This window comes from Kwoniella shivajii, chromosome 2, assembly GCF_035658355.1.
Source record: "Kwoniella shivajii chromosome 2, complete sequence".
NCBI lineage: Eukaryota > Fungi > Basidiomycota > Tremellomycetes > Tremellales > Cryptococcaceae > Kwoniella > Kwoniella shivajii.
Genome location: NC_085909.1, coordinates 1,756,509 through 1,783,114, shown reverse-complemented (window position 1 = coordinate 1,783,114; position 26,606 = coordinate 1,756,509). Strand labels below are relative to the sequence as shown.

The following is a 26,606-nucleotide window of genomic DNA, read 5'->3' as shown; positions in this document are numbered from 1 at the left end:
AACGGAGCATTATATTTCGTTTGCGTGGTGGTGTACAAGATGCAGACTTTAAAATGTCCTTTTGGTCATACTTTCATATGCCTTTTCATCGAAACGAGCCTTATCATCGACTCCTTCCTCCATGATACGATTCCTTTTACATTACCGTCGATTACTCCGTCGAAATTTCACTCTGTGTCATGTCAGTATTCCCCTAAAACTCAGAAGAACGAATGAAAATGTTATAAACATACCAGCTAAAACCATTTCGATGATTCTGTTAATACTATCTTTCCTAGTAGATAGATTCACTTGATACTCATCTTCCAATTGTTTTCTCACCATTTTCTTAGTCAAAGTATCTAAATCTGAATTTTTACAAATATTTCGGATTGATGATTCCAGTTGCGATTCCGGAATACCTTGTGGACCTAATGAGATACCCATTCCACCTGCATTTGAGTTTGAGTTTGAGTTTGATGAATCAAATGGTAATGGGACTTCTGATAAGAAGTTTGATACTGGTCTTGAATGTGATTGAGGAACGGGTGATGATCTTTGATGTGGCTCAGCAAACTGTTGTCGTTGTTCAGGTGGAGGAGGATTATATGTTGAATAAGATGATATTCTAGGATCTAATCCGATCATATTGTTTCCACCTTGCATAGGTTGCATGCCCATTCCCATGTTCATGTTCATACCATTTCCACCAAGAGAATAACTTGATCCACGATGATCTAATTGATGTTGATATGGCATACCTTGATATTGAGGTTGATTCAATTGTGATTGATTATACATCGAATTGGCATATAAACTTCTTTGATCCATCGCCAGAGGATGTTGAGAGTACAGACTTTTATTTTCACCAAATATATTACTTTCATTTCCAGTTAATGGTAGATGTGAAGTGGAATTCATTGGACTTCCCATGAGATCTCTGTGGCTTTGATTTTGGCTCTGATGATATGGTAATTGTGGAACGGGAACACCCATTCCCACTCCATTGTACGTTGATCCCATCCTTGACTGTCCTCTTAAGTCGCCGTACGATCCTGACGGTGAGATTATCCTTGATCGAGTTTCGTAATTATCATAGCCGTATGCTGAGCCAGGACGTGAATCGTACTCTCCCTTGTTAGGAGGCATGTATGATCCAGAATGAACAGATTCTTGATCCCATAGCTCGTTCCTGTATCGTAGGCGGTCAGCTGCTACACAACGAAGGCGAAGAGGACAACAGCTTACTCGTAATCATTCCAGCTCTTCAGAGGAATAGACCGGGGATCAAATTTACCTTCGTCCTGTGTGATATCATATCAGCGAGGAAGTCATATTATGGTGATATATACTACTCACATGAATGACAATCTTCTTACCCTTCTCGCCGACGACTATATCTCACTAGTCAGTTGAGGATTGCCGTTGAGGACTTTGCAGATCCACTCACCTAGTCTGGTAGAACCCCAACTGAAATCGTCCATCTTCCAGAACGAATATAGAGGGAGGAAGAAGGAGAAGTATGGAATAGCGAGAATGTAGACTTCGAGAGGGCAGCGATCATCAGCTATCATTTGTCTTAAACACACTTATGAGATGCTCGTCCAAAGGTCACACTCACAAACCATCCAAGCTATCATATCCCATCTTAATCTGAATACAAAGATTAAAGCTTGTAAACCATAAATCGCAGCGAGCATAATGATACTGAGAGTTGGTATAGATGATCCCTCTTTTACGATGAGGTAGACCAGGTATACAATCTATTCATATGAGCTGGGGATCAGTGTTTCCTCTCTTCTTCCGAGTACCGAAGAGGGGATCTGGATGACTTACATAGGCGACGGTGACCGGAGCGATGATAGTAGAAAGCAAATCGATGAAAACGATAAACCTCATAGAAAAACAACAAAAACCACATAATTGATCCAGGAAAACCAATTCAGCTAAATTGTGAATTGTTGAATTAATCCATCTTCTTCTCTGTGATAGCAGGACACTGGCGGAATCAGGAGCTACAGTTTGGGCATAAGCGTCTCGAACAAATTTCGTCTTGTAATCATTGAAGTGCTTCAAGACCAGTGTTGTCAAATATCGATCTTCTCCTAAATGAAGTAAATTTTTCAAATGTAGAGTGTCGACTCTATTTTCCGAATAATCCTGGATTATACCATTCGAGATGAAGAGTGGTTTATGCGTATCAGGTGATCGTAATCGGTACATTGAGAAACAACCTGGTAAACATGTGATGGAACCGAACAAAGATTCGAAAGCTTTTGCCAGATGATGGGAAATAAAGTATTCGTATACCTATATGTAGATTGAGTCTCAGCTGCTTGTTGTGCGTTTGATGAGGGATAAAGTCACTTACCTGGGACATGGTGACGATCGATTGTTTGGCATTGGCAATGGAAGTTTCACCACAAACACCGATAATCTTCTTGTCGTGCATCATCCTTTATGAAAGCAAATCATCAGCATGGATTGGTTCTATTTCTAAATCTGAATGAGACTTACGCAGAGACAAGCCTATTCAGTGACATCTCATCGACTGTAGTATCGGCATCAACCATGAATATGTATTCGTAGAAACTCGGGTTGACACCAATGACGTTTTTGATCTGATGATACATTTCAAGTTCAAGTGGATTCATAGGAGCGTTGAAGTGGACCTTTTCATCAATCCTGTAATCAGCATCTCCTGTTGTAAGAACCCAGATCGAGGGATGACGGAAGTTTTCACTCACCTTGTTCAGGAAATGCATTACAATCATTTGAGAATCTCTTTTACCTCTATTACCAGGTTTTGGTCTTTCAGTTGGTTTACCAACTTTGACCACTACCAAATAAGGTACTACATGACCCGCACATTCATATAGTCCAGCATATATTTTACCCATATTGTGTTGTTTTGCGCCTTCACCCAAACTTTGGAAACTTAATGGTTCAGGATCAGCATTTGGATCTACACCGAGGATATCTAACACAATTGCTGGAGTTGGTTTATCATTTCCGTAACCTTTTATATTTCCATCACATATGATCATCAAGAGTTTTCGTTTATCATCATATTTCAGTCTTACTAACGAATCGATTGTTTTGCGTAACGATTCTTCTCCTTCAGTATAACAGGGTACTTGACATATTACGAACTTATCGTGATTTTCAGGTGCTCTTGCTGATCCGAAGTATAGTGCCGCTAAGAATTTGAAACCAATGATAGCTACCATGACGATTGATAAGGCTAATAAGATGTATGTTGAGAATTGACATTGAGCCGAATCCCTGGAATCCACTTTCCCGATGATAAACAAGTTCCTCAGACATACTTTCTGCTTGTTGACGAGATCTTGTCCAACAGTCCCAGCGAGGTTATCCAGTAAAGTAGTGATGTCTTTTCCAGCATTGTAGGTGAATAATTCGACAACTTGATCAGACATAAATCTTCTGGAAGCTTGATCATCGGATGTGAGCTGAACACCATCAGGAGCTTTGAGACCACCTCCGTTTTGTTGAATATAAGTTGTCATTTCATAAACGAGACCATCGTAAATGACCACAGCTCTTCCGGATGTAGCCATTTTCTTCACATCTTTCTTTGTATAACCCATGAATCCAACTCTGAATCGATGTCGCATCATGATCATCATTTCAGCGTACCAATCGGGTCTTGAGTCATTAGTGTAAGCTCGGAAATCGTGATATTGCATGAATACATCAGTGGTATTGGTGGAGTCGAGAGTGACGTAAGGACTGATAGTGCTGGAAGCGCCATCACATAGAGCTGAGACCTGTACTGGGAACAGATTGGAAGCGTCCAAACCGCCATATTGCATTAGGCTCTTGGTTGGAACGACCGATACAGCTGTCAAATGGGTAGGAGCAAATTCCGATAGGTCGAAGACTTCTCCTCGGATAGCTACAAAGGCATTGTTTGGGTCATTCTTGTAACTATGACTTGCTAACTCGCTAAAAGTGTAGACGTGTTGAGTAGGACATATAAGGGGACCCAGGAAGGCGATGACGAAGACCGTACAACCACAAATGAACCAAATGATCATATTGATAGCTAATTTCTCCCTCCAGGCTTGTCGAATGTCTTGTCGTTTCATACCTCCAACTTTGTTTAGCAAGAACCCTGGTACCCAAAATGTGAGTAAGGTACAGAGCCAAACCCATCTTCGTCTCGCGATAGATTCCTTATATTCTTCGGTGATTTCGCCATCCTGAGGTTCCAAATCGAGGACATCTTTTTCATCCTTGTGATCGAAATCACGGAACATGTTCCTTGAAGGCGCGTAGGTTTCTGTACCCATGTTGGAAGCAGAGTCACCGAATTGACTAGTGACCTGACTGGGCGCGAAGCCTCGAATATCGTCAAAGTCCTCTGGTGAGTCTTCTCTAAAAGATTGAGTGTGTTCGTGTCCGACAAGGGGTAAATCTACGGTCGATTCGATTTGCAGGTAAGGATCAGAGTAGCCAAGAGCAGGAGAGGCAGATGGTGAAATATCCCTGTTGTATGGTGAGAACGGATCGATCTTGCGGTCTCTGTCATCAAGATATTCCATTTCTTCCTTGCGATGTCGCTGTTCATCCTTTTCCTCGGCTCTTAAGCGATCTTCAAATCGATGAAAGACACCATGTGAGAGGAAAACCTAAAACTCAATCAGTCATAGAATTTCGTTTGTCAAGGGGGAAAATCGACTTACTCTGTTTGCTCCTATCACCATTTGCGAGTCACTCAAGCCCAATACTCTTTTCAAATCCTGTAATCTATCCACATCCGATGGACCTTTCAATATCCCTCTGATTCCGAATTCCTCAGCATATCTATCACAAGCCTCGAAGTGAGTCATCCTGACCTCGTAACTCGTTTGCAATCGTATTGCCATTTCGGTGAGACCCATAGAGCGTATTTGACTCTTCATGCTCTTGATTTCCACCTGAGAAGGGAGTTGACTATCGTTGGGTCGCAGACAGAATATAAACCATGGTTGAGCTTGATCGAATGTTTGTAATAAGGTGTCCAAAGCAGACCAATGTTGTCCCGCAATGCAATTTAGTGATTTCCCAGCGGTGCCACCGTCGTTACCACCTCCTACTTCGTCATCTTCTCCTTCTTCTTCGTTCTCTGTGACAGCTTTCAAGGGACGACCTTTTCTCCTACGGGTCGAAGGTGCTCTCATAGGTCGAACTGGTTGTTGTACAGCGACGATCTCATCGTCATTACGTGGGTGAGATTGAGTAGCGATTGATTTAGAGGAGAAAAGGGATTTGATAAATGGGTTATTGGATCCTTGATGTTCAGTCACAGCTTGAGAACCAGTAGTGTTACCTCTCAGAAGACGAAGAATGTCAGCAGAAGTCTCGTTGGCATCTCGTTCCAGGAAATTTTCGGTAGAGTAGGTGATTTGTCCATCGTAGTGATTGATGGTAAAAGAAGAACCACCACTTCTGCTTGTAGTTGCGAGAGAGAATGAAGCATGACCGGTGTATCTCTTCCCCATCGCTTCGAGAAATTGTGTTTCATTCCTCTTTTTCCTAGCTTGATCATCCATCATAGGAATCAACCCTCCTTTGACATCCGATAACATCTTGACACATTCTGAATTATCAAAGTAAGGGATCCTATTTGCTGTTAATTTTTCTTTACCAGCTTCTTCAAGTGTCGTTTCGTGAATCCGGTGAAGGACCCAGTTTTGGACCTTTTCATTTGCAAAGTTGAAGCAGAATTGATCAAGGGAGTTGAACATGGCGACTGGTCCAAGGTTATTTTGGATACCAGGAAGATCGAGAAGTGCGATGAAAGATCCGAAAGAGTCTTTGCAGAGTTTCTGATTGATATGTTCATTCAGCCATGAAAAGAGTAGAGAGTAGAGTGTTCTAGCAAGTTCATCTCTAACCAATTCGGCTTGTTCAGGATCAAGGAATGTGGTGCATACTTCTTTCTTCATTAAAACAGTTTTGAAAGAGAATAGCTCTGCGAGAGCTTCCTGGGATACGCCGAGGAATTCGGCGACGGTAGAGAGAGTTTCGAAATTTGTGACAACAGCGCCTTCATGTTGATTACCACCCGTTTCGAATTGTAAATTTCCTATATGCAATATCGTAGCTAGTAATTGACACAGTTGAGCGACTAGTCGATTTGATAAACCGACAGTCTTGAAAGCTTGTTTCAACTGTTCGAATCTTTGTCGATCGTCCATTCCAACTCTTCTCACGCGACTTCGTAAATAACGATATGAAGCCACATTTTCCAATTTGAGGAATGATCTCTCTTCTCCATGAACACCACTGACTAAGTAGTAAAAGACGTGAAAGTTTCTTTCTCCACTTGCAGGAGTTTGAGAAACTCTCGAACGTTCAAAGTAGTATTCAATGGTCTTAAGTCCTTCTAATCTACCTCGATCATTGAATTGAAGTTCGGTGTAATTCCCAAATCGAGAAGCGTTGTCGTTGGATATGTTATGCGCGTTACCAAATGATTCCAGGATGAACTGCATATCATCAGCTTAGCATATCCGCTGAATGCCAATATAGGGCTGAGAATGTTGGAATGAGATCCTCACTTCTGCATTGGCCACTTGACTTCCTGTTTTCGATCCTTTCTTTCCCGGTGCAGCGGCACTGACTTCTGATATAGCTTTGATAGATAGTCTTCTCATCTCTGACTTTCCCGATGCCACTGGTCCACTAGCAGCGAGGATAAACATGAGCATCGTTCATCTCTTCTGCGTTTGAGAGGATGACTCACCTTAAAATAACTATCTGATCTTGTCTTGTCCTTCTCATATTATAATATGCGCTTAAAGCCAATTGGAATACATGAGGACCTAATCGACTCCTGCTCGACCCCGAATCCGCGTCCCTCGAAGTTTCATCATCCACATTGATTTTATAGTATTCCGCCACATAGTCCTGCAGAGATGCGTCGCCATTCACTGGGAGGTATGTATGGGGATTGACAGAGACAAGACCGGAAGGAGAGAGTGATGTGTATGGCTGTGAAAGTAAATATCGTTCGCGTAAAGTGGCAAGAACGGTATCTTCTGCTGTAGAGGATGATAATGAACTATGATCAATTGTATCTCAGCGATCGGCCATGAGGATAGATAGATTGAATGATGTGTTGGGTGTGTGCTTACCATAAATCTGTTATTCCCTCAAATCTCGATGATCCTCCTCTTATCTGAGACGAACCAGCTCCGGCTGCATTGCTACCAGCAGTAGACATGATCGCGAAACAATTCGATCTTTCCCCAATCGCAACTTCAAGCTTGGAAAGCAGAGGTCGACGGTTGACCTCCGGACAGCGATTGAACACGGAAAGAGGTGTGGTCAAAAGAGTGTGATAGTAACGTATAAGAAGCGTGAAAGAAGAGAAGAAAGCGAAACCCAAATGAAGGATGAGATAGATGCATGTGAAAGGAAGGAATGATCACGAATCTCAACCCTTTGTCCTGATTGAATGGGATGAAATTCGAAATTCATACACACTGTAAGTCGGGGGCTGTGCGGTGCGGCCTGTGGTGAATTTGAAAAATAAAAATGAGCACACTCACCCTTGACACGATACACCCACTGTTTCTCTAGTACCCTTCCACCTTGCATGCCATCTCACCTTGTTGATCAGTCGTTTCCACATGCATCTCCCACACATGTCAGACCGAACGATTGCAATGCATGCATGCGTTTTATGTGCTCATAATCAGCATGTTGAGTCTATACGTATTCAGGACTATAAGTTGGTTTCATGACCCTTTCAATTTGAATTCTGAAACACACACACACACACACAGGTCAACCTCCACTTTCGATTCAGATTCTTGGGAAAATCAACAACTCGTGTCTCCCACATGTCATTGCAGCTTCAGGTTGTGCCACTTTTGGTGAAATACCGGATTCCCCACCTGTTAGGCGTGCGTCTGACTCATGCTTTTCTTACCTCTGGAGTTGTTGATGTTCGCTCATATATAGTGGATAATGTCGTTGCGAGATTTGTTATTCCATCTGATTCTTGTTCAACTTTAACTGTCACATCCTTGTTTTGTGGTCTAGAAAGAAAAGATATATAGCAGACGCCCAAAATGGTATGTTCGCACCTCTAGCAATTTGATAATGTACTACCGATCTGCTGCTGACCCCACTCCACTTCTTCTACTTTTGCAGAATAAAACGTGAGTTGAGTCTTCTAAAATGATCAAATTACTTTTCCCTATCTATTACCCTAATCACTGATGTGTTGTACTCCTTCTCGAACAGTGTTCTTTACGTCTCTGGATTCGCATCAAACCTTCGAGCTAGAGATCTCGCCTACGAGTTCGAACGATATGGAAGATTGATTAGATGTGATATTCCAGCCTTGAAAACTCCTTCTTCGTCTCGTGAGTATATCTTGTTCGGAACTATCACAGAATTCCACCTGCATTTTTTCATTCTGCGTACCTTACTCCTCATCGCTTTGGCGCAATGAGGTAAAACTCTTGTACAAATCATACTTCTTTAGTGAACATTGGAGCGGATCTCATTTCCCTTGTTTTCATTTAAGGCATCAAGCCGAGTTGGCGATGCGATTGATCCTACCAAGGTCCTTCTTACCTGTCTATCGTTATCATGACAAAATGGTTCGATTCCGTTTCGACCGACAACTCCTCATCGAGATCGTGGTTGCTATTTGAAATAGTTACGAGGCGAGGCGAACTTCATTCTTATTCGTTCCCCTAATCCTCCGAACTTCCTGTTCGTCCGAAATGTACGACATTGGGTCATCTGTGCAAGCTCTTCGATCGAAACACGATTCATACATTGCCCGATCAACAAATATATAATCGAGTAATCAGCTCACAAAGATCAAATAATTATAGCATTCGCCTTTGTTGAATTTAGACGTGAAGCTGACGCTGAAGATGCTTATTATGATATGTAAGTCTTTGAGACCTCACGTTGGTAAGACATTCAGCTAATGACATTCTTACCTTGCACTAGGCATGGTCGATCTATAGATGGTCGAAGAATCACTGTTCAATGGGCCAAGAGACCCCCTAGTTCAGCTTGGAGACATGACGGGTGAGTTCGTTCATTCAGAATGATGTGGAAGTACAACAATTGTCAAAACAATGCTAATCAAATGCGCTGCTTATGGTAGAGATCGAGACTCTGATCGAGATAGAAGAAGATCTCCTCCACCCCGAAGAAGATCACCATCACCTCGAAGAAGATCGCCATCCCCTAGACGAGATAGGGACGATAGGGATAAAGTGAAGGATAGAGATTACGATGATCGAAGAAGATCAGCTTCGCCCAATGGTAGAGAGTCAAGAGATGCAAGAAGAAGTGCATCACCCCCACCTCGAAGGGAAAGTAAAGATAAAAGTGAGAAGAACGGGGATGATGATGATAAAGCTTCTCAGGCTGACGAGAGGGACGGGGATGACGAGAGAGAGAGAAGGGATGATTAGATTGTTTGTAGATACTTGACAATGCAAAAAGGATCATCTACGACCGCATATCTATGATTCCATGTGATCTTGCTGAGCAGTCGCTCCTCTGATTGTGATTCCCACCGAGATGGCGACCGTTTTCCACTCCACTGACATAGAACGATCAACGTCAGAATGGTTCTGTTGTGGAAGGTGGAGGTGAAACGAATGACGCGCCAGCGCCACCCAGCAATGGACAACCTTTCCAATTCAACTTTTGATCTCTTTTACAAATTGTTCGTCCATTTACTCTATTTCCCATCAATGACAGCTACACGATCACACATCATGCGAGGTATGTCCCATCTTTGCAGACCTAGCTTGATGAAAGAAGGAAGGAGGACGATGGCTGACCTTGATACGAGCAATTAGTCAACATAAAACATTCTGGTAAAACTCATCAAGTTGAAGTCGATCCTTCTAAACCTGCAACCGACTTCAAAGATGTTATATATCAAGCTACTGGTGTACCTGTCGGTAAGTCGGCTCTCCAGTACTTGCTCATTTCCGTTAAAATGTCCGATTTGACTCTTCACTGTCAACAGACAGGATGAAAGTGATGATCAAAGGTCTATTGAAGGTACGTCAATGGTCGTCTCCTTTGGAGGAGGAAGTAGTTATTGAGCAGGATAATTATATCAGGATGATACGGATCTGTCTAAACTTGGTCTAAAACCTGTAAGCTTCTTATTCACGATCCTCTTGATATTATACAAATTGAGCTGATATATCGAGTGATAATGTAGGAACAAAACATAACTGTTCGTTTCTTCTTTTCGCAACTGTGTTAAAAGATGCTTAATGGTTCGTGATAGGTGATCGGTACAGCTGGCCCATTACCTACTGCGCCGACTGAAAAGATAACATTCATAGAAGACATGGATCAAGATCAAATTGCTATAGCTGTACGTTCCATCATTTACACTGTGACGTCGATCTTTCGTCGTTGTCTTAAAAAGATGTATCGCTAATTGTGCAGTCATAGGAAGGAAACCCCGCTGGACTGGTTAATTTGGGACAAACATGTTACTTGAATTCAACATTGCAAGCGTTAAAAACGATTCCTCAACTGAATGTAGCTCTAGATGGGTAAGTACAAATACAAATATAGATATCAAGTAATGATCACATTTGGAAGCTGATCCCCGTTTAATCTCCTGTGTAGCTTCTCATCAACATCCTCCGCACCAGAATCTAAAGTTACAAACTCACTCAAAAACTTGTTTAGCGGCTTAAACCAAACTGCTGATCCTGTACCTCCATTCGCTGTTTTAAGTAATCTAAGAATCATGGCTCCTCAGTTTGCTGAAACTGATAATGCTGGAAGGTATTCTCAACAAGGTGAGTCCGCTGTGCTGCCACCTCCTGCTTGTGGTTATTATGAAGTCGAATCAGATGATTTTGAAAGTGAAGTTGCTGATTATGCTGTACCTTCTAGACGCCGACGAAGCTTGGACTCAACTACTTTCGGCACTTAGAGCGAGCTTAGGAGGAAATGCTGGTGGTGAAAGTGTCATCGACAAAGCGATGGGTATTGAGCTTACTACTAAGTGAATACAGGCTCCTCTTGCCAATTGTGATAAGCTGACGATATGCATGCATAGACTTCAATGCGCCGAGGCACCTGAGGAAACCCCTTCTACTACCAAAGAAAGACATCTAAAGTTGCAATGCAACATATCCATAAATACCAATTTTCTTATTTCTGGAATCCAAGATGTGAGTTTCCGCGAAGTATAATTAGGATGGCCCAATAATAATCGTCTCGAGATAGAGTTTGAATCAGCAAATCGAGAAGACCAGTCCAACATTGGACAGAATGGCTGCCTATTCTTCGTAAGCTATATCAATGCATCACACAATCAATCATGACTGATTCTGGTTTAATAATACACTCAGTGAATCTCGTCTATCTAGATTACCTCAAAATTTGATAGTTCATATGGTACGATTCTACTGGAGAAGGGACATTCAGTGAGTGGACTGATCGCTCGCGTTGTTATTGACAAAGCACCGAAATTAGAAAGAAAGCAAAGATCATGAGAAAAGTCAAATTCCCATTACAACTGGATTCCTTAGACTTGGTAAGTCCCCCTCAATCAGATTCTGTGAGCATCAAATACCTTATCTGACTCATTTATACTGTATAGGTGACAGATGAAGTTCGATCTCAAATCCAGCCTACCAATTCGCTTGTAAAACAGATACTTAAAGACCGAGACGATAGGGCTAAGATCATCAAACGTAATGCTGGAAAGGCAACGAGCGATGATGCCACCAAGGAGGTGGATATCAGGCGAGAAGAAAGACAAAAGGTTGAAGAAGCTGTCAAGGAGAAAGGGATTGATAGCGAAACTAATATATCTGGAATGTATGAGCTTTACGGTAAGTCTACTCAATCTATTCTGGCATGACTTACAAATTGGTGCTGTGTTGAGCTGATGTCGGGACGAAAACAGCCATGGTAACACATAAAGGAGCTTCAGCAGATTCTGGTTGGTCATTATCTGCTGTTTCCGCAATGTAAGCTGACTTGCAATGTCTAGGTCACTATATCGGCTGGACAAGAAAAGAAAGCGAACATCCCATAGCATCAGGTGAAGAAGAATGGTTCAAGTTCGATGGTGAGTGATCATTATTTCATCATTGAAAATTGAAAGAACGGATGGGGACTGACTTTCTTCTTCGATAGACGACAAAGTGTCTGTGGTAACAGCGTAAGTCTGATTGTTCGGGGGATACGTAGGTGAACAGTATCTAAGATTCGGTGTTTAGGGATAAAATCTTGTCCATGGATGGAGGTGGAGAGGATTCGGTAGCTTACATCTTACTTTACCGGTGAGTTTATTGTTCTCGCCAATCCCGGGCTCCACTGACGGGAGTTATAGAGCTGTAAATATCTAGGTCGATTCCATACCATCGGCCGAAGTGGGTGCAAGAACAATAGAGAGATGGACGAACAATGGTGCTAAAAGAGGGACATAGGAACAGCGGGACGCAGTGAGATCTACTCTAGCTTATTGTAGATGAAACGAGGTGTTATAACCTCTTATTGTGTGTGATGGAAAATGGGGTATCCCCTTTTGAAGATCCTGGATAATCCTGTCTAATGTCTCCACCGTGCATGAGCCGAGCTTGATGTCAGATTGGGTATTATGTATAAGGCATTAGGCTTGGATTTCGAGCAAAAGAGAAATGGGATTTATTTAGTTTGCACAAAAAGAGGTATTTCAGATGCGTTTCATGAGATTTGATCAGGAACAAGGAAAAACACCTCCACTTTGTTAAATTAGAATTCATCTTATTGTTCTCTTTTTTTTTTTCTTCGCATATCATCTATTGTTCTCCGGAAGTAGTTACTTTGTCTCATTCATCAAGCAACAATGCACAATTTTGGCTTTCAAAAACAAAAGAAAATGAACAATGAGGGATGATTACATGCGAAAGACCCTCAACACCTAATCTGGACCTAGAGGGTAAAGAGGTACCGTTTTAGTGGCTTATAATCCTCAATCGATCTTTATTTGTTCTCTTACTACTAAGTCCCTTGTTTCCCACATCTCTTTCGATTGATTTACATGGGGATTCACTGGAGCCTTTATTGGTTCTTTTGGTTTCGTGTCGGAACACAGAAACACGGAATAACGTATACCGGAATTTTCACAAAATGTTGATCAATCTTTTATTGTTCTTGCTTATTGATTCTGATTCGGCATCTCTGAATGGAGTGGCAATGAGTTTTTCTTTATTGTTCTTTTCGGCATTACCTTGCGTGGGATGGAAAAATCCATGGGAAAGGTTATTATTTCTCTTTATTGTTCTCATGCGATTCAATTCCAACATGCACACTCTCGTAGATTCTAGAGATGGAAATGTGAGAGCTGAATAAAAGGTATAAATACCCTTACTTTCGATATCGTTTCATTCTTCTTTCTTCATTCAAACAAACTCACAAACTCACAAACTCCAAACCTCTTCAAACCTCCCAAACCCCAAACCACCCAAACCAAACTACCATTACAATGGACGCTTTCACTGCCATCTTCTCTACCATCTCTTCTTCTGCAGCCCAAACCTCCGAGGCTCCCCGAAATGAGGAGGCTGCAGGAACTGGTGTCTACGGGGTGGGCTGTGTCGTCGCCTAAGTGAGTAAAGGTTCTTAAGATTCTCCAATATTCTCAAGTGCTGATCAAGGAGCTAGGGTTTTCGCCAACCGCCGAGTAGAGCAAGACAGTAAATCGGAGGTCATTCTGAGATAGCTAGTAGTTGAAATCATGCATATATATAGTTTCTCCCCATTTCATATAGTAGCTTTCACGGCGTTATAGCCGATCGAATCTCCAGGCATGCCTCAAGTAAAGATATGCGCTCACTACATGGACACGGATGCTAAACGTAGAGGTGAGAAAGGTCTTGAGTATCTGTTCGGCTCCTCATTGAACAATCTGAATGCCTCTTCGTCAAATGCCTCATCGTGTGCGTCTAAGTCGTCATGTGAGCACGTTAGTGAACTAGTGAACTGAACCTTTCTATATCTAACCCGTTTGGAGATTCGTACACATACATACATTGCTACTGTAGGCTACAAAGATGGGAAAGTTGACACCATATCGTGTGGATAATTCATCGGACCAGGAGATGCCCTCATCCTAGGTTCAAGAGGCAAGTATGGCATGGTGGCTTGACGAGGATTGTGTAATGATTCCACTCCATATTCGGCGCTATAGCCATCGATGAGCCTTTCCGAGAGGTGTGTCGAGCTTCTTGTAGCCGAGACCTGCAGCCCAAGGCTTGCGGTTATTTCGGACTGGAAGGGCAATTGAGGATTGTGCACAGTGGGGGGGTTGTGTGATTCGTACATGACATAGTCTGTTTCAAGAAAAGACCGATGAAGCCAGGTGGGAGGTGCAGTAAAGGAGCGTGGGTAGATATGAGTAGAGATACTTGAATCGATAGCATCCATCAAGAAGGGAGAGCGATTCTGCATCAGTCTACCCCACTGATTAACAATCTAATCTTCCTGAAGAAACTCACGGTGTATCAGTAGAGTTTGGGCAACTAAGGTCACCCGTTGAAGCTATATCAGGCGAACGTGGACGTTTGCTTCGTCGCCTAATGACCGTTCCGTGATCACTAGACTTTGTAGCCCCCTCATTAGAATCACAGGCAGTCATCCTGTCGTGTGTTTTCAAGTGCTGTACCAGATTATCTTGTCGGGCGAACGGTCGTAGACACATTGCGCACACATATGGCCGCTCGTTTGTATGAGTCCGAACGTGACGCTTCAAGTGTTCCAGACGTTTGAACTGATGTCCACAGTCCTCGTACACGCAAAGGAAGGTCCGAGAATAAGCAGCAGGCGGAGCTATACGTGAACCTAGGGAAGGCATGTGCTTTGTGAGTTCTCACGGTAGATATGACTCAGAACCACATTCGATCACAGGTACGATGATGTCTATGTGAGAATGGAATGACTCACCGTTCAGATCCCCGACTGTAGACGTGATTCGCGGAGATGAGGTCCAAGCCCTAGGCAAGCTGACCATGTCGTTCGAGTTGATCACTGATGCCGCGATTGCTGGATCCATTTGTTGGCTTAATTGAGGAGTGGAAGAAAAAGGGCGGCGGGAACTACGACGACGTTGCTTGTAATCGGAGCTGCCAGGCAAAATAGATGTCTTGAAAATCCTCAGGTCATTTGCTGGAGTGAGAGCAGGTGGCACAACAATCTCATTGATTTGTTGAGACAAAACAGGAGGTTCAGTGTACGTTTCGAATATATTCAGCGAGGACGCAGCGATGCCTTGTACATCCATACCCAAACCTAAAAGGCCTTGCTCCGCTGAGGTTGATCTTAATGCAGATGGCAAACTTGGCTAGAGTGAAAATTGTATTGTTCGGTAACAATTCATGAATCTTAGGCGAATTGAATACTTACTAGCGCCGAGGATATCAATCCAGGATTTTTCCCAGCAAATTGCTCGTACAAGGATATTCGAGGGTCGTACCTGCTATGAATTAGCGAAAATCGAACGGGAGGTGGAAAATAGACTCAACCGGAAGCTCATAGCTGGCTCGCCATTCACCACGGACGTCGGCTCTTGTCCAGCTTTCTCTCGTTTTAAGTCTCTTTCGAGAGCATCAAGAAATAGACGATCATGTGGCACGGAAAACCTGATGAATTGAGATTAGTCATCCTGCAAGATACCACCGTGAGGGCCTAAAGAAACAGGACTTACCAGTAAAAAACCTGTTCGTGTCGATTTCGCTTTCAATAAGGCAGTAGAGCGATGAGTAAGATGAGCTTACTTTTTGCTGAAGATATGGCATTAGCTATCTCAGAACCTGATAATGAGGGTGACTTACTTTCTTCTGAGTTCGAATACAACCATGACGAAACAGAAACTCTAGCAATGGGGATCTGGCGTCTGTTAACGCATTGCTCATTGGAAACGTACGGCAAATTGGCTCACTTAGGCTCTTCTAAAGCAGCATCCGTTCCTGGCTTGAGGTTCCGCAGGTCGGAAAAGACACCTTCTTCCCATTTTTTTGTTGCACGTACCGGTCTACCAAACGCCTCAAATCGGAAAGCCAAAGCTCGAACTGGTGAGGATTCGAACTTCCGTACATCAGCTGAAGCCAATCATAACTCATGGATTTTCTACCGACCAATATCTGTGCCAGTTATATGGAAAAGACCTCGCCATAAGACGCATGCAACACACTCTCCGTTAGGCAACGAAAACTTATTCAAAGATGGAGAGAGCTGGGAATGTGAGGTTGATATAAAATTAGCTTCACGTGCGAAAAGAGAGTCATAGTGGCAGCAGCTTACGTCTGGCTGAGGATCGCTCCACTGAGTCGGCGCCGTGGCCAGAAACTTTAAGCAGGTCAGCTTCTCTTCTGACATACTTGGGTTCTTACAAATTGTAGCCGGCTGAGGTTGTCCACGCGCGCAGTTTCTGTTGGGTTGAGAGGTCTTGGGGGCAGATTGTTCGGGGGAGGAAGAGGATAGAGCTCCTCGCGGAAGCTACTGCAGCTATATCAGAAGCCAGTGCTGTCATAACCGTATTTACTCACAGCTGAGCGATAGAGCTATCACGTGAATCCTCAAAGCAGTCTCGTTTCACCGCACTATTCGCAAGACCAGATATCGGGCCTGCATCGGCAGTCGAGTATATGGGTGCGATTGACATGCTTAGATGTGCCTACACGATGCTGAGAATGATTCAATATGACAGAATCGTGATGGCGAGAATATTTGAGATATGTTACGAGATTGAAACAAGAAAAGGATTTTCGAAACGAAGCATTTGAAACAATAAACTTTTATCGTGAAACCGATTGCCAGATTTATGTGTTTTGATGAAAACAATAAAGATCCGGGTACAACAACACGTGGACACGCATCGTTGCCTGTATTGTTCTTTCTTAGCCGTTTTTTTTTCTTTTGTTCGTAACATCCATCACTCACTGCGTCCAGACATATAAACAGCACCTCATGTAGCAAAATGAATTCTTTTTTCTTCAGAAACATTCCAAATATTCGCCTCGCATTCTACTATGCTTCACCCTGACTATCCATTTTGGAGCTTCGTTGCTCTACTACTCGTCCTTCTTCCTCTACCATGGCATCTACGTGCTCGAAACATCGCAACACTTTCCCTGATATTTTGGCTTGTACTGGCCAACATAATCAACTTAGTCAACACATTCATCTGGGCTGAAGCCTATACCAACCATAATGCTATCTGGTGTGATATCAGTGAGTTCAATAATTACGAGTAGATGCGAACATGTGTTATACTATCTTTACCGACCTTTCTTTAGGGATTGTTCGCGGCTAATTATGCTCTCTCAGGTAGTCGGATGCTTCTTTTACTCAACTATTCTCTGCCCGCTTGCTCATTAGCTCAAATGAGGCGTTTGGAGTCAGTTGCTTCTACCCGTCGCTCCATCATATCATCGAGGGACAGAAAGAAGAGGATGGTAGAAGAGATTTCGATTTGTCTTATCGCCCCTTGTTTCTTTGCCGCCCTCGTGTACGTCGTTCAAGGTCATAGATACGATATCATTGAAAACATTGGCTGCGTCACCCCGATATACATGTCTATCCCTGGGATCATCATCCGATTTGCAGTTCCCGGCGTTGTAGCAGTCACATCACTTGTTTTCGCCGGTAGGTTTATTTTTTTCATTGCGTTTCATGATCTGACAGCTCACTTGCTTTCAGTGCTCTCAATTCGGTGGTTTCTCATTCGTCGCCTTCAATTTCAAACGATCCTGGCCTCGTCTGACTCAAGCCTCTCGATTGGTCGATACTTTCGACTCATCGCACTTGCTGTTGCGGACAGTACTGTACTTCTTGCTTACGCTATTTATGGAGCTACCTCTTCAACTGACACGCCAATGCAACCATACAAAAGCTGGAAGTACGTGCACGACAATTTCAGCCAGTACGCTCAGTATCCGGAAGAGCTCATCGGCAGTGTCTATCCGGCTTTCGTGGCGAATAATATATACGCGCCAATATTTTACTCGATCATCTTTTTCATGTTCTTTGGATTCGGAGAAGAAGCTGTGACTGAATACTTGGCTCTTGCCATGAAATCAAAGGCTCTTATCGGAAAGATTGGGCTGAAGCGGGCATCGTAAGTTGCTTTCGATCTCAGTGCTATCATTATACGTTAATTTCATCATCGCTGACCAACATTTGTCAAATAGGAGCACACAACACAGCGATATGCATTTCAAATTGGGCTCGAAGGTCGTACCCGCCGGGGACGATAGCGTATCTCTCAGAGGACAGGCGAATGACTCAGCTCGCAGGAGTACAAACGATGATGAAGACAGACGGGAGGATGGTCCTGGGGTCGACATGGGGAATACGCGTCGAGGTGTAGCCGTTACTGTGGAAAGGTCCATAGTTTGATATGTAGACCTTGGTGCCCATGCAGAGACATCCGCCGGACCAGAGGATCTAGAAATGTTTGCCCGAAACATTTACATGATACAGCTATGCATTGAGATATTATCAAAAGGGTGTATCTAGCGATCAAAAAAGTGGAAAAGCACAAATAGGAAATAAATATGTCCAACATAAGTCTGCTGCAGAGAAATGCGTAGCAGATAACCCGAGGTTCGGTGAATCTAAAGTCGAATCACGCATTTCGGCTAGAAATCCGCAAACCATAGTGGTACGCGTGTGCACAAATAGGTGGAGCCGGAATGAGCAATTGATAGCATCGTTTTATTCACAACCGAAACCGAAGGTCTTATTGCACTGGAGGACGAGAGAAGCAGCATGAGCCATTGTGCGATACTCAGGAAATGTAAACTCACGTAGGGGATCTCGGAAATCTATGATCACGTACTGTTAGTTAATTTGTCAAAGGGCGTAAGACGCTATGATGGAAATTGTTTTCTCTCACGTTTTTGACTATTGTGCACAAATCCTACCTTAGTCTTGTAATCTTCCTTGACTCGTTGGTCCTTGAATGACCGACCTTGACGTCTGGCCCACTTAGCTTCTCCCGCATTGCGCGCTTTCATTAATTGTTGACCTCGGCCGAAAGCACCGTGTCCACCAGCGACTGGGACCAACGCGAGAGATGGATCAGCTAAACGCTCTCGAATATGAGCAACCTTGGAAGCATTAACTGATGCAGATGTATCTCGGGCAGTGAAAGGACGAAGACGTTGCGAATAGTACACTTTAAGCGAACGATGGCCCAATACTCGACCTGATGGCAGTGACAAAGACAACCCATCAGATGCCAGCGTTATTTGTCGATGCGATTGATGCTGGAAGAGGATCAGCACCTTCGATCAGTAGTGCCCACTCACCGTCTCATCATGATGTTGTGCTTGAACACCATCCAGGCTATCGTCTCCTTCCAAATCCTCCCATTCTTCATCCTGAGATCCACCAAAATCATAGTAGTCCGCAAGCTCCGCTCTATCTTCTTCTGTTTCATACGCAAGTTTGCAGTGTCCCTTGTCCGTCATATGTTTCCTTACGGCTTCTAAACTCCCAAACTCACGTCCTCCGTTTGGACAGTAAAGGCATAAATTTCCTATAGCCACCTTCTCGCCCAAGTAAGATAAGAGTCCTCCTATATCAATAAGAATATCTTGATCAGGAATAAAGAAGCTGTGCAATTTTGCCATATGCATGAGGTTATCGTTGATAGAGTCTTGATTACGTTGGCAGAACAGACAATCAGTGGGTTGAATGCGTCGACGAGCTTTAGCAATTCGCTCCGCAAAGTCTCCTTCTTCCTCTTCATCGTGGTCTTCGCTCTGAGAGTCTGATGATTCGCCAATGTCGTCATCGTCAGACTCCAGCTGTGCGGTTTTTCGTGAAGATGCAGCGTGATCGTTCACTACTACACTGATGCTAGAGGGCTCGATGTGAGGATTTGATGGGGAGATGTGGGTGACTTGCTGTGCTTCTCGATCACGATGTTTTTTGGACTGTATATGTGATCTGAATGCGTTTTCAGACGAGAAGTTCTTGCTGCGAATGATTAGAATTCGACCTCAGATGTATGCGCCAGATCACTCACCTGCAGGATGAGCACGAAAGACTCCTCGGATCAGTTCTGACAGCGTTCTGCTCCCTTCTCTCGATGACTTTTTCGTTGAATGATTCGGCCGCCACTGGGGGTAGGTTGGCTACTCGACGCTTCATGTTGTAACGGTGCCAATCGGTTGAGAAATGAGAACGCTGCTCTCCAGCCGTATCGAAGGCGACTCTACATGAGATGCAGGTGAACATGTTTGCGTGCAGGCGAAGGTGAGAGATATATATGGAATAGAGGATGATAGATGTGCAACTCATAATTACTAATCACGCATGGAATCTCAATGAGAGTGAAATTTCTCTAGCTTACGCTTTGAGCATATGACTACGGAATCAAATAGCTCCCGGCTATTACGTAATTGTGCATCACAGGCAAGTATGCTGACAAGTCACGTGACATCTTTCTTTCGGATTGAGATGATCAATTTTGTACGTGTCGTAATATTAATGATATGAAATAATTATCACAATCGTACATTCGTTGTAAACCTTTCAGACCTGGTATCTGGTGAGAATTGACGGACATCTTCTTCCTAATCATTTCAGACCCTTCTGCTCTACCTTGAAACTGTCTTTATCATCCACCACCGGAATTGAGAACTTGACTTTCACAAATCCACGATTCTCCTCATCCCGCTTCAGGTCATGCAAAATACGATTGGTACCCCATCATGGGCGGAACAGGATATCAGCCAACCGGCAACACAACACAAAGCCAAAAGCTCAGGCTCACAATGGCAAACTCTAAGTGAGTCAAAGTTTTGTGCGACCTCACATCGCTGACAGTGTCAAAGATGTCTCCCCTGACCTTGTCAAGGCACTCCTTGTACGAAAATTCAAGAATCCAACACCAATACAACGAGCAAGTATCCCAGGTGCACTGTCCGCCCCTCCACGCGACATTTTGGGCATGGCTCGGACGGGATCAGGCAAAACTCTCGCTTATTTGATCCCTCTTTTACAACGACTCGGACCATCACATTCTTCATCGGCAAGTCCAAGAGCTTTAATCCTTTGTCCTAGTCGTGAACTTGCGGTGCAGATCTTCTCTGTAGGGAAGGACCTTGCCAGAGGTATGGGCAAAGGAAAAGCGAAGGAAATTGAGACCTTGAGGTGGGCTTTGATTATGGGCGGAGAAAGCTTGGAAGGTCAATTTGAGAAGATGTCTGCAGAACCTGACATGTGAGTCTCGAAAAGTTACTAAGAGCTAAGTAATAGTGTGATTGCTACACCCGGTCGCTTTCTGCACCTTTTGGTTGAAATGAAGATTGATCTTCGACATATTCAGATGGTCGTTTACGACGAGGCTGATAGGTAAGCCTTAACTCAGTAGAACTGGGCTGATTGTAGGTTATTCGAGATGGGCTTCGATGCTCAATTGAGAGAAATTTTGGTTCGGCTGCCTTCCACTCGTCAAAACCTATTGTTCTCTGCAACTCTGCCATCGACTGTGGCCGAGTTCGCGAAAGCGGGGCTCGTAAATCCTCTTCTCATTCGTCTGGACGCCGATCATAAGATCAGTTCTGATCTTGATCTGCGATTCTTATCGGTCAAGCCTTTGGACAAAGACGCTGCTCTGCTCGTCTTGCTCAAAGACGCAATTAGGATAACTAGCAAATCTGATGTCGACGATGCAAGTCCTCAAGCGATTGTCTTTGTATCTACAAAGCACCACGTGGACTACATCTCCGAATTACTTAGAGCTGCCAATTATCGTACCTCTCATATTTACAGCTCCTTGGACCAGACAGCTCGGCAACAGCAAATGCATCAGTTTCGAACCCGATCTACGGATGTGCTGGTCGTTACCGATGTCGCCGCACGAGGCTTAGACATTCCTGTGATGGATCATGTCATTAACTATGACTTCCCTCCTGGTCCTCGTGTGTTTGTTCATCGGGTTGGTAGGACCGCTAGAGCTGGTCGAAAGGGGACAGCTTGGTCGCTTATTACACGAGATGATTGGCCTTACCTATACGACTTACAGACGTTCCTGGGCATATCTCGAATCGGAGATGGCGCGGATATGTTGAAGGCTTTACCAACAGACAACATCAGCGAGAACGTCGAATACATCCTCTCGAGTCTAGACGAAGTTTCACCCAATCTTATATCACAACGTGAAGTGATGCGGAAAGGTCAATCGATGTTCGAGCGATCTCGGGGTAAAGCTTCTGTTAATGCATACCGGAAAGCAAAAGTCCTGGGACAGGAATTAGCTCGTCAGCAGTCGCTTCCTGTGGACCGGAGCTTTAGCGAACGCGAAAGTAAACCTGTCAGTATCGAAAGAGATCGCCTCATTGCTTCGTTAGCAACATATACACCAAACGAAACGGTCTTTGAAATGGGCCGTAAGGGAGACACAGAGAATGCTATATTGATGCAAAAGCGACGAAAAATCGTCAGCGCCCGTAAAAATCGATTAATTCAGAAGACGGAATCTTCTCTCGATCAAACAGACTCAGATCAGGCCCAGGCGCCGACTCAGGTGAGCATTCAGATTCGTTTCGACCTGTCGTTCAGATCAGCTGACACTGCTCTGTATACAGGAGCCAAGATCTTTCCGGGACCCAGAGTTCTTCATGGATCACGCACAGAGTGGTGCAGCCTCTGAGCAAGGGTGAGTAGTGTCCTCGGTTACGGTGTGCTGACTGCTTGCAACAGGTATTCTCTCAAAAGCGGCGCATCACTCCCGGAAGCTCTCTCTGCAGCGACGGTTGACTTGACTGCTGATGAAGGTTCGGCTACTCGCGCACAAAAGGCGAGTCAACTCAACTGGGACCGGAAGAAACGTAAATTCATTACGACTACGATCGGGTCAGACAACGCCAAGATGATACGATCCGAAAGCGGCGCTTTGCTTCCTGCGACCTACAGTAGCGGGCGTTATGATTCATGGAAAAAGACTCGTCGTTTAGGTGCTGCCTCGAACTCCAATGCCCGACATAGCAAGACTCCGCCGGGTGATGTTACGCACCAGGGCGGTGATTCCGATGCCGACAAGGGAAGGAAAAACTCTGACAATCAACGACGAGGAACGAATAAATCGCTTCTTACGGCTGATGTTGTTCGGAAACAAAGATTGCAGACTCGAAAGGTTAGCTTGCACTCAACTTAGACACGTAGCCGTCCCCGAGATCGAACACTGATGCGCTATTTTTATCGCAGAAATTAGAAAAGACAGCCCGCCCTTCTCGAAAAAGTGGCCGGTCCTAGCTCTATGTACCACTTTGAGCGTTGGATATCGCGCAAAGTAGACCACATCCAGCTTGTTTCTACTTTTCCTTAACACTATCTAATCGAGGTCTTCATTTCCCATCAGCGGGTACAAGAGGCATGCACATCCGTTATCAGTGTCACATCTTAGAACACATGCATGGACTTTTCATTTGAACAATCGCATAACCGTCTTACCGCCGAAGATATAAACCACCTCGCTGGGTCGTACAGAGCATATTTCAGCAGGATGGTCTACTTTTGACACCTTCATTACGGGAGTCCGATGTTTGGAGGCTTGGGTCACATGGACCTTGCTGTCCCTAGATTAAAGCATCCCAGCCAGAGCATACTGTACTGACGTGATCTGATGCTCGTTGGGGGCCTCCTAGTGCCAACTTTGATATGATCGCACACAGGAGAGCCCCGGTCTGGGTCCATCCCGACCCACGATCGGAGATACTGGTTTCGACTACGTCAACGCCCGAGGTAAACGCATAATTAGGTTGAATGACTTACACCTTCAGTGTGAATGATGAACCTAACATGAGCTGAAAATCGAGCTCGAGACGATAATGACAGGATGTCACAGGGAATGCTCTCGCGCAATGTCATACTTCTGCTATGTTTGGGCTTATGCTGGACAACTAGGGCCACTTCTTCAGCTTCCGCGTCATACGTCGTTCTTAATGAGGGGGCAGGAGTGTAGCAAGGTGACCCGTTTTGATGGGTGCAGTGTACAAAGGACTCCGATGTGATATCCCGCCCAGAGTCTGCTGTGGAGGAAACGAAAATGGCATTCTTCTGTTCGCCGCCTGCGCAAGACTCCGTCAAGTCCGCTTGATACGTCGGGTTGTTCGGCTGGGCGCTGCGACCGAAACGATTTACTAAGCGACGTTGCACCGGCTTTGGAACTGTACCTCGAATCGTTCAATGGGGAACGCTGTGGGATACGGGGAGGGTCAATGTCCGGCTCTTGAATAATGGCAGGATACGTCATTGCGTTTGATTGAAGACGCATTTTAGGACACTTCGGTGGATAGCTTGAGTTGCCGTAGTGAGGTTCCGGTATGCAAGAACGAAGAGGCTTCACGCTGTGCCTGTAGTCGATTAGTGCTGGAGGAGGTTGGCAATGAGGCTCGAGTGCGGATGTGAGGGCTGAATCATCAACACAAGCCGAGACCTGGAATCTTTGCACCGATTTGCGGTGAGTGAAGAGGAAGTGGTCGCTTGGAGTGGCCATTGACGCTTCAACCAGCTCCGTTGGATTCCTCCCAAGGCCTGATCATTAGCTGCATCGTGAACTTTATCGTACTTGCTGTAGGCTAGCTCACTCAGCACTGAAGGACTTAGACCATCAAACCCGCTCGCGTTCTTGATCGATAACCACCTTTGCCCGATATGGACTGCAACGAAATGCTTCGTTCTTTCAACCAGTAGTTTACTTTTGAATCGGTCTTGCGAGAGATCGGGATTTTCCAAGATAATCTGCTTTGCCGGTACGAGAGATTGCAGACACTATGATTTAGTTGAGTAAACCAGGTGTAAACTCGCCTGGTATAATTCGGGGTCATCGAGACATCCTTCGAGATTTCTCGAATGCTGAATTATACGATGAAGAATCGTCCCTAGACCGTCTTGGTCGAAACCTCTGCTCTTCATCAAATCTCTAAACGGTGTCGTTTCCACAACTAATCTAAAGACGAGGAACCAAAAGCTTGGTACAATATACGTCTACTTCGTCGACCATACTTTCCAGATATTCCACTCATAAACGGGATATAGAACTGATTCGTCCTTTGTGAGAAGGTAGACGTAGGCGGTTGGAATCAATGACGCGGAATTGACAAACAAAGTATTCTACGCCGGTATTTTTTTGCACTTCGTCAAGGAGCAGTCCCCGGCCGTAGTCATCTGCCTATGCAACTTCCCCCCAGCATAGCTCCCATCCTTGCCGCATATACTCAATCGCACTCCGCCGAAGCTCCAGAGCACCGACTGACTTGTCAGGCTAAATCGCCGCACACGCGGAACACGAGCCAATGCACTGCGAGCAATAAGATCAACGCCAGTCCAGCCCATGGCAGAATTGATGCACTGTTCGAAATTCGATTTCGCGTTCCAGGGCTTCAAGTTGGAAGTAACTTGAGGCACGGTATCGACGCCTGGATACATACGACCCAAACAGAAGTACGAGGAAGTCGGCGTAAAAGGTGATGTTGAATGTACGTGTCCATTGGCGAACTGAGAATACTAGTTCCGGACAAAAAGAACGCAAAATATCCGGATCGAGAGACGAGAATAGACGATGACAAGCGAAGATGTGATCTGAGGATGGAGGGCCCTGGCCAAAGTCGGATTCCTCTGATCCTATATCCGTTGGTGCTTTTGACGCGAGATGTATACGAATGTCGGCGTACAGCTCGATTCGCTACATATGTGCGAGATCCTCGGCCAGCTGTTCTTGCTCATCGCTTTCCGTGACGGTCCATGTCTGAACTTGCGAAGTGATAGCCGCACGGTCGTCTCCCCACAAGACGCCTCCACCGAAGTCATTGGCAGTTAAAGCCATCTACCTCAGTATAAGAGGTGTAACGGAATAGGGAGAAAGGCAAATCTGCTCAATCCAACCGAGTGTGTAACATATCCATATTTTCCCCTACACACAACTGCCATTGGAGATGAAGGGTCGATGTTTGATCTGTAGATGGTGTCCGTGATAAAGCTAAAGAATGAGGATCTATAACAGCAGTTTGGTAGTCTTCCTGACCGCGTCGGCTTGTAGTACCTGGTCGGCTTCGGGGGAAGCAAGCGAGGTGACGAATCCTGATGATTCTGTTACACTGTTACATGAAGCGAAACATCCTTCAAATGCTTTGGACCTGAAGTGACGCTGCCGGAAGCTGCCTAGACGAAAATAGCACTAAAATGGTGACCCAGTCTCCGAGGTCAGGTCTCGCTGTCTCACGTGGGGCTCGTGCATATAGTATGGCTATGGCAATCAGCAAGGCTCTAATATGTGATACTCACATTTACGTGCCCACATTGTACCGGTATCATCGCCCTTGACACTCCAATTGACATCTCCAAAGCGGTCCTCAGCTTGCTCAAACAATCCAGGAAGAATTTGAATTCAGGCAGCAATAGAATCAAGAACACAGTGCACTCGAATTTGCTCCTAGTGTTTCCACGAGAACCACATGAGTGATGGTGTATGTAAAAATGCTTCAGTTACATCTTCACAGCTGAAGGCATTGTGTAAACAGGCCATTGCCAAGTGCACACAAACGGCACGTCGGGTCGTGAAAATAGCTGCCAACACAAAAGTGCAAACCCGTGGAGGACGC

General features: G+C 44.6%; 8 protein-coding genes across 8 annotated transcripts; 5 read left to right on the top strand and 3 right to left on the bottom strand.

The window, feature by feature from the left end:
- Positions 1 to 177: 177 nt before the first annotated feature.
- IL334_002008 (uncharacterized protein) lies at positions 178 to 7,213 on the bottom strand (the record flags this gene model as incomplete). The annotated part of the gene is made up of 13 exons (XM_062933755.1): positions 178 to 1,171; positions 1,228 to 1,283; positions 1,339 to 1,373; positions 1,430 to 1,522; positions 1,601 to 1,742; positions 1,816 to 2,289; positions 2,351 to 2,435; positions 2,497 to 2,651; positions 2,727 to 4,634; positions 4,689 to 6,476; positions 6,549 to 6,672; positions 6,734 to 7,051; positions 7,125 to 7,213. 13 exons carry the CDS (start codon positions 7,211 to 7,213, stop codon positions 178 to 180), a joined length of 6,261 nt encoding a protein of 2,086 aa, XP_062789806.1.
- An 884-nt stretch (positions 7,214 to 8,097) lies between these two features.
- IL334_002007 (uncharacterized protein) lies at positions 8,098 to 9,437 on the top strand (the record flags this gene model as incomplete). The annotated part of the gene is made up of 5 exons (XM_062933754.1): positions 8,098 to 8,156; positions 8,242 to 8,363; positions 8,844 to 8,901; positions 8,965 to 9,045; positions 9,125 to 9,437. 5 exons carry the CDS (start codon positions 8,098 to 8,100, stop codon positions 9,435 to 9,437), a joined length of 633 nt encoding a protein of 210 aa, XP_062789805.1.
- Positions 9,438 to 9,722: 285 nt separating this feature from the next.
- Positions 9,723 to 12,300, top strand: IL334_002006 (uncharacterized protein; the record flags this gene model as incomplete). Its single annotated transcript, XM_062933753.1, has 17 exons — positions 9,723 to 9,753; positions 9,831 to 9,935; positions 10,004 to 10,038; positions 10,101 to 10,136; positions 10,274 to 10,363; positions 10,444 to 10,547; positions 10,624 to 10,799; positions 10,897 to 11,008; positions 11,063 to 11,177; positions 11,233 to 11,294; positions 11,358 to 11,432; positions 11,482 to 11,542; positions 11,609 to 11,843; positions 11,918 to 11,953; positions 12,005 to 12,082; positions 12,151 to 12,175; positions 12,234 to 12,300. 17 exons carry the CDS (start codon positions 9,723 to 9,725, stop codon positions 12,298 to 12,300), a joined length of 1,443 nt encoding a protein of 480 aa, XP_062789804.1.
- Positions 12,301 to 13,480: 1,180 nt separating this feature from the next.
- IL334_002005 (uncharacterized protein) lies at positions 13,481 to 13,603 on the top strand (the record flags this gene model as incomplete). Its single annotated transcript, XM_062933752.1, has 1 exon — positions 13,481 to 13,603. One exon carries the CDS (start codon positions 13,481 to 13,483, stop codon positions 13,601 to 13,603), a length of 123 nt encoding a protein of 40 aa, XP_062789803.1.
- A 1,260-nt stretch (positions 13,604 to 14,863) lies between these two features.
- IL334_002004 (uncharacterized protein) lies at positions 14,864 to 16,654 on the bottom strand (the record flags this gene model as incomplete). Its single annotated transcript, XM_062933751.1, has 11 exons — positions 14,864 to 15,334; positions 15,397 to 15,466; positions 15,516 to 15,632; positions 15,698 to 15,708; positions 15,768 to 15,773; positions 15,825 to 15,879; positions 15,932 to 16,061; positions 16,128 to 16,224; positions 16,294 to 16,338; positions 16,383 to 16,488; positions 16,539 to 16,654. 11 exons carry the CDS (start codon positions 16,652 to 16,654, stop codon positions 14,864 to 14,866), a joined length of 1,224 nt encoding a protein of 407 aa, XP_062789802.1.
- Positions 16,655 to 17,021: 367 nt separating this feature from the next.
- On the top strand, positions 17,022 to 18,390 carry IL334_002003 (uncharacterized protein; the record flags this gene model as incomplete). Its single annotated transcript, XM_062933750.1, has 4 exons — positions 17,022 to 17,223; positions 17,320 to 17,637; positions 17,692 to 18,109; positions 18,183 to 18,390. The coding sequence occupies 4 exons, from the start codon at positions 17,022 to 17,024 to the stop codon at positions 18,388 to 18,390; spliced, it is 1,146 nt and encodes a 381-aa protein (XP_062789801.1).
- A 343-nt stretch (positions 18,391 to 18,733) lies between these two features.
- Positions 18,734 to 20,238, bottom strand: IL334_002002 (uncharacterized protein; the record flags this gene model as incomplete). The annotated part of the gene is made up of 5 exons (XM_062933749.1): positions 18,734 to 18,741; positions 18,801 to 18,818; positions 18,890 to 19,262; positions 19,305 to 19,977; positions 20,027 to 20,238. The coding sequence occupies 5 exons, from the start codon at positions 20,236 to 20,238 to the stop codon at positions 18,734 to 18,736; spliced, it is 1,284 nt and encodes a 427-aa protein (XP_062789800.1).
- Positions 20,239 to 20,688: 450 nt separating this feature from the next.
- On the top strand, positions 20,689 to 23,259 carry IL334_002001 (uncharacterized protein; the record flags this gene model as incomplete). Its single annotated transcript, XM_062933748.1, has 6 exons — positions 20,689 to 20,791; positions 20,838 to 21,225; positions 21,394 to 22,531; positions 22,593 to 22,663; positions 22,708 to 23,140; positions 23,212 to 23,259. The coding sequence occupies 6 exons, from the start codon at positions 20,689 to 20,691 to the stop codon at positions 23,257 to 23,259; spliced, it is 2,181 nt and encodes a 726-aa protein (XP_062789799.1).
- Between the last annotated feature and the right edge of the window lie 3,347 nt (positions 23,260 to 26,606).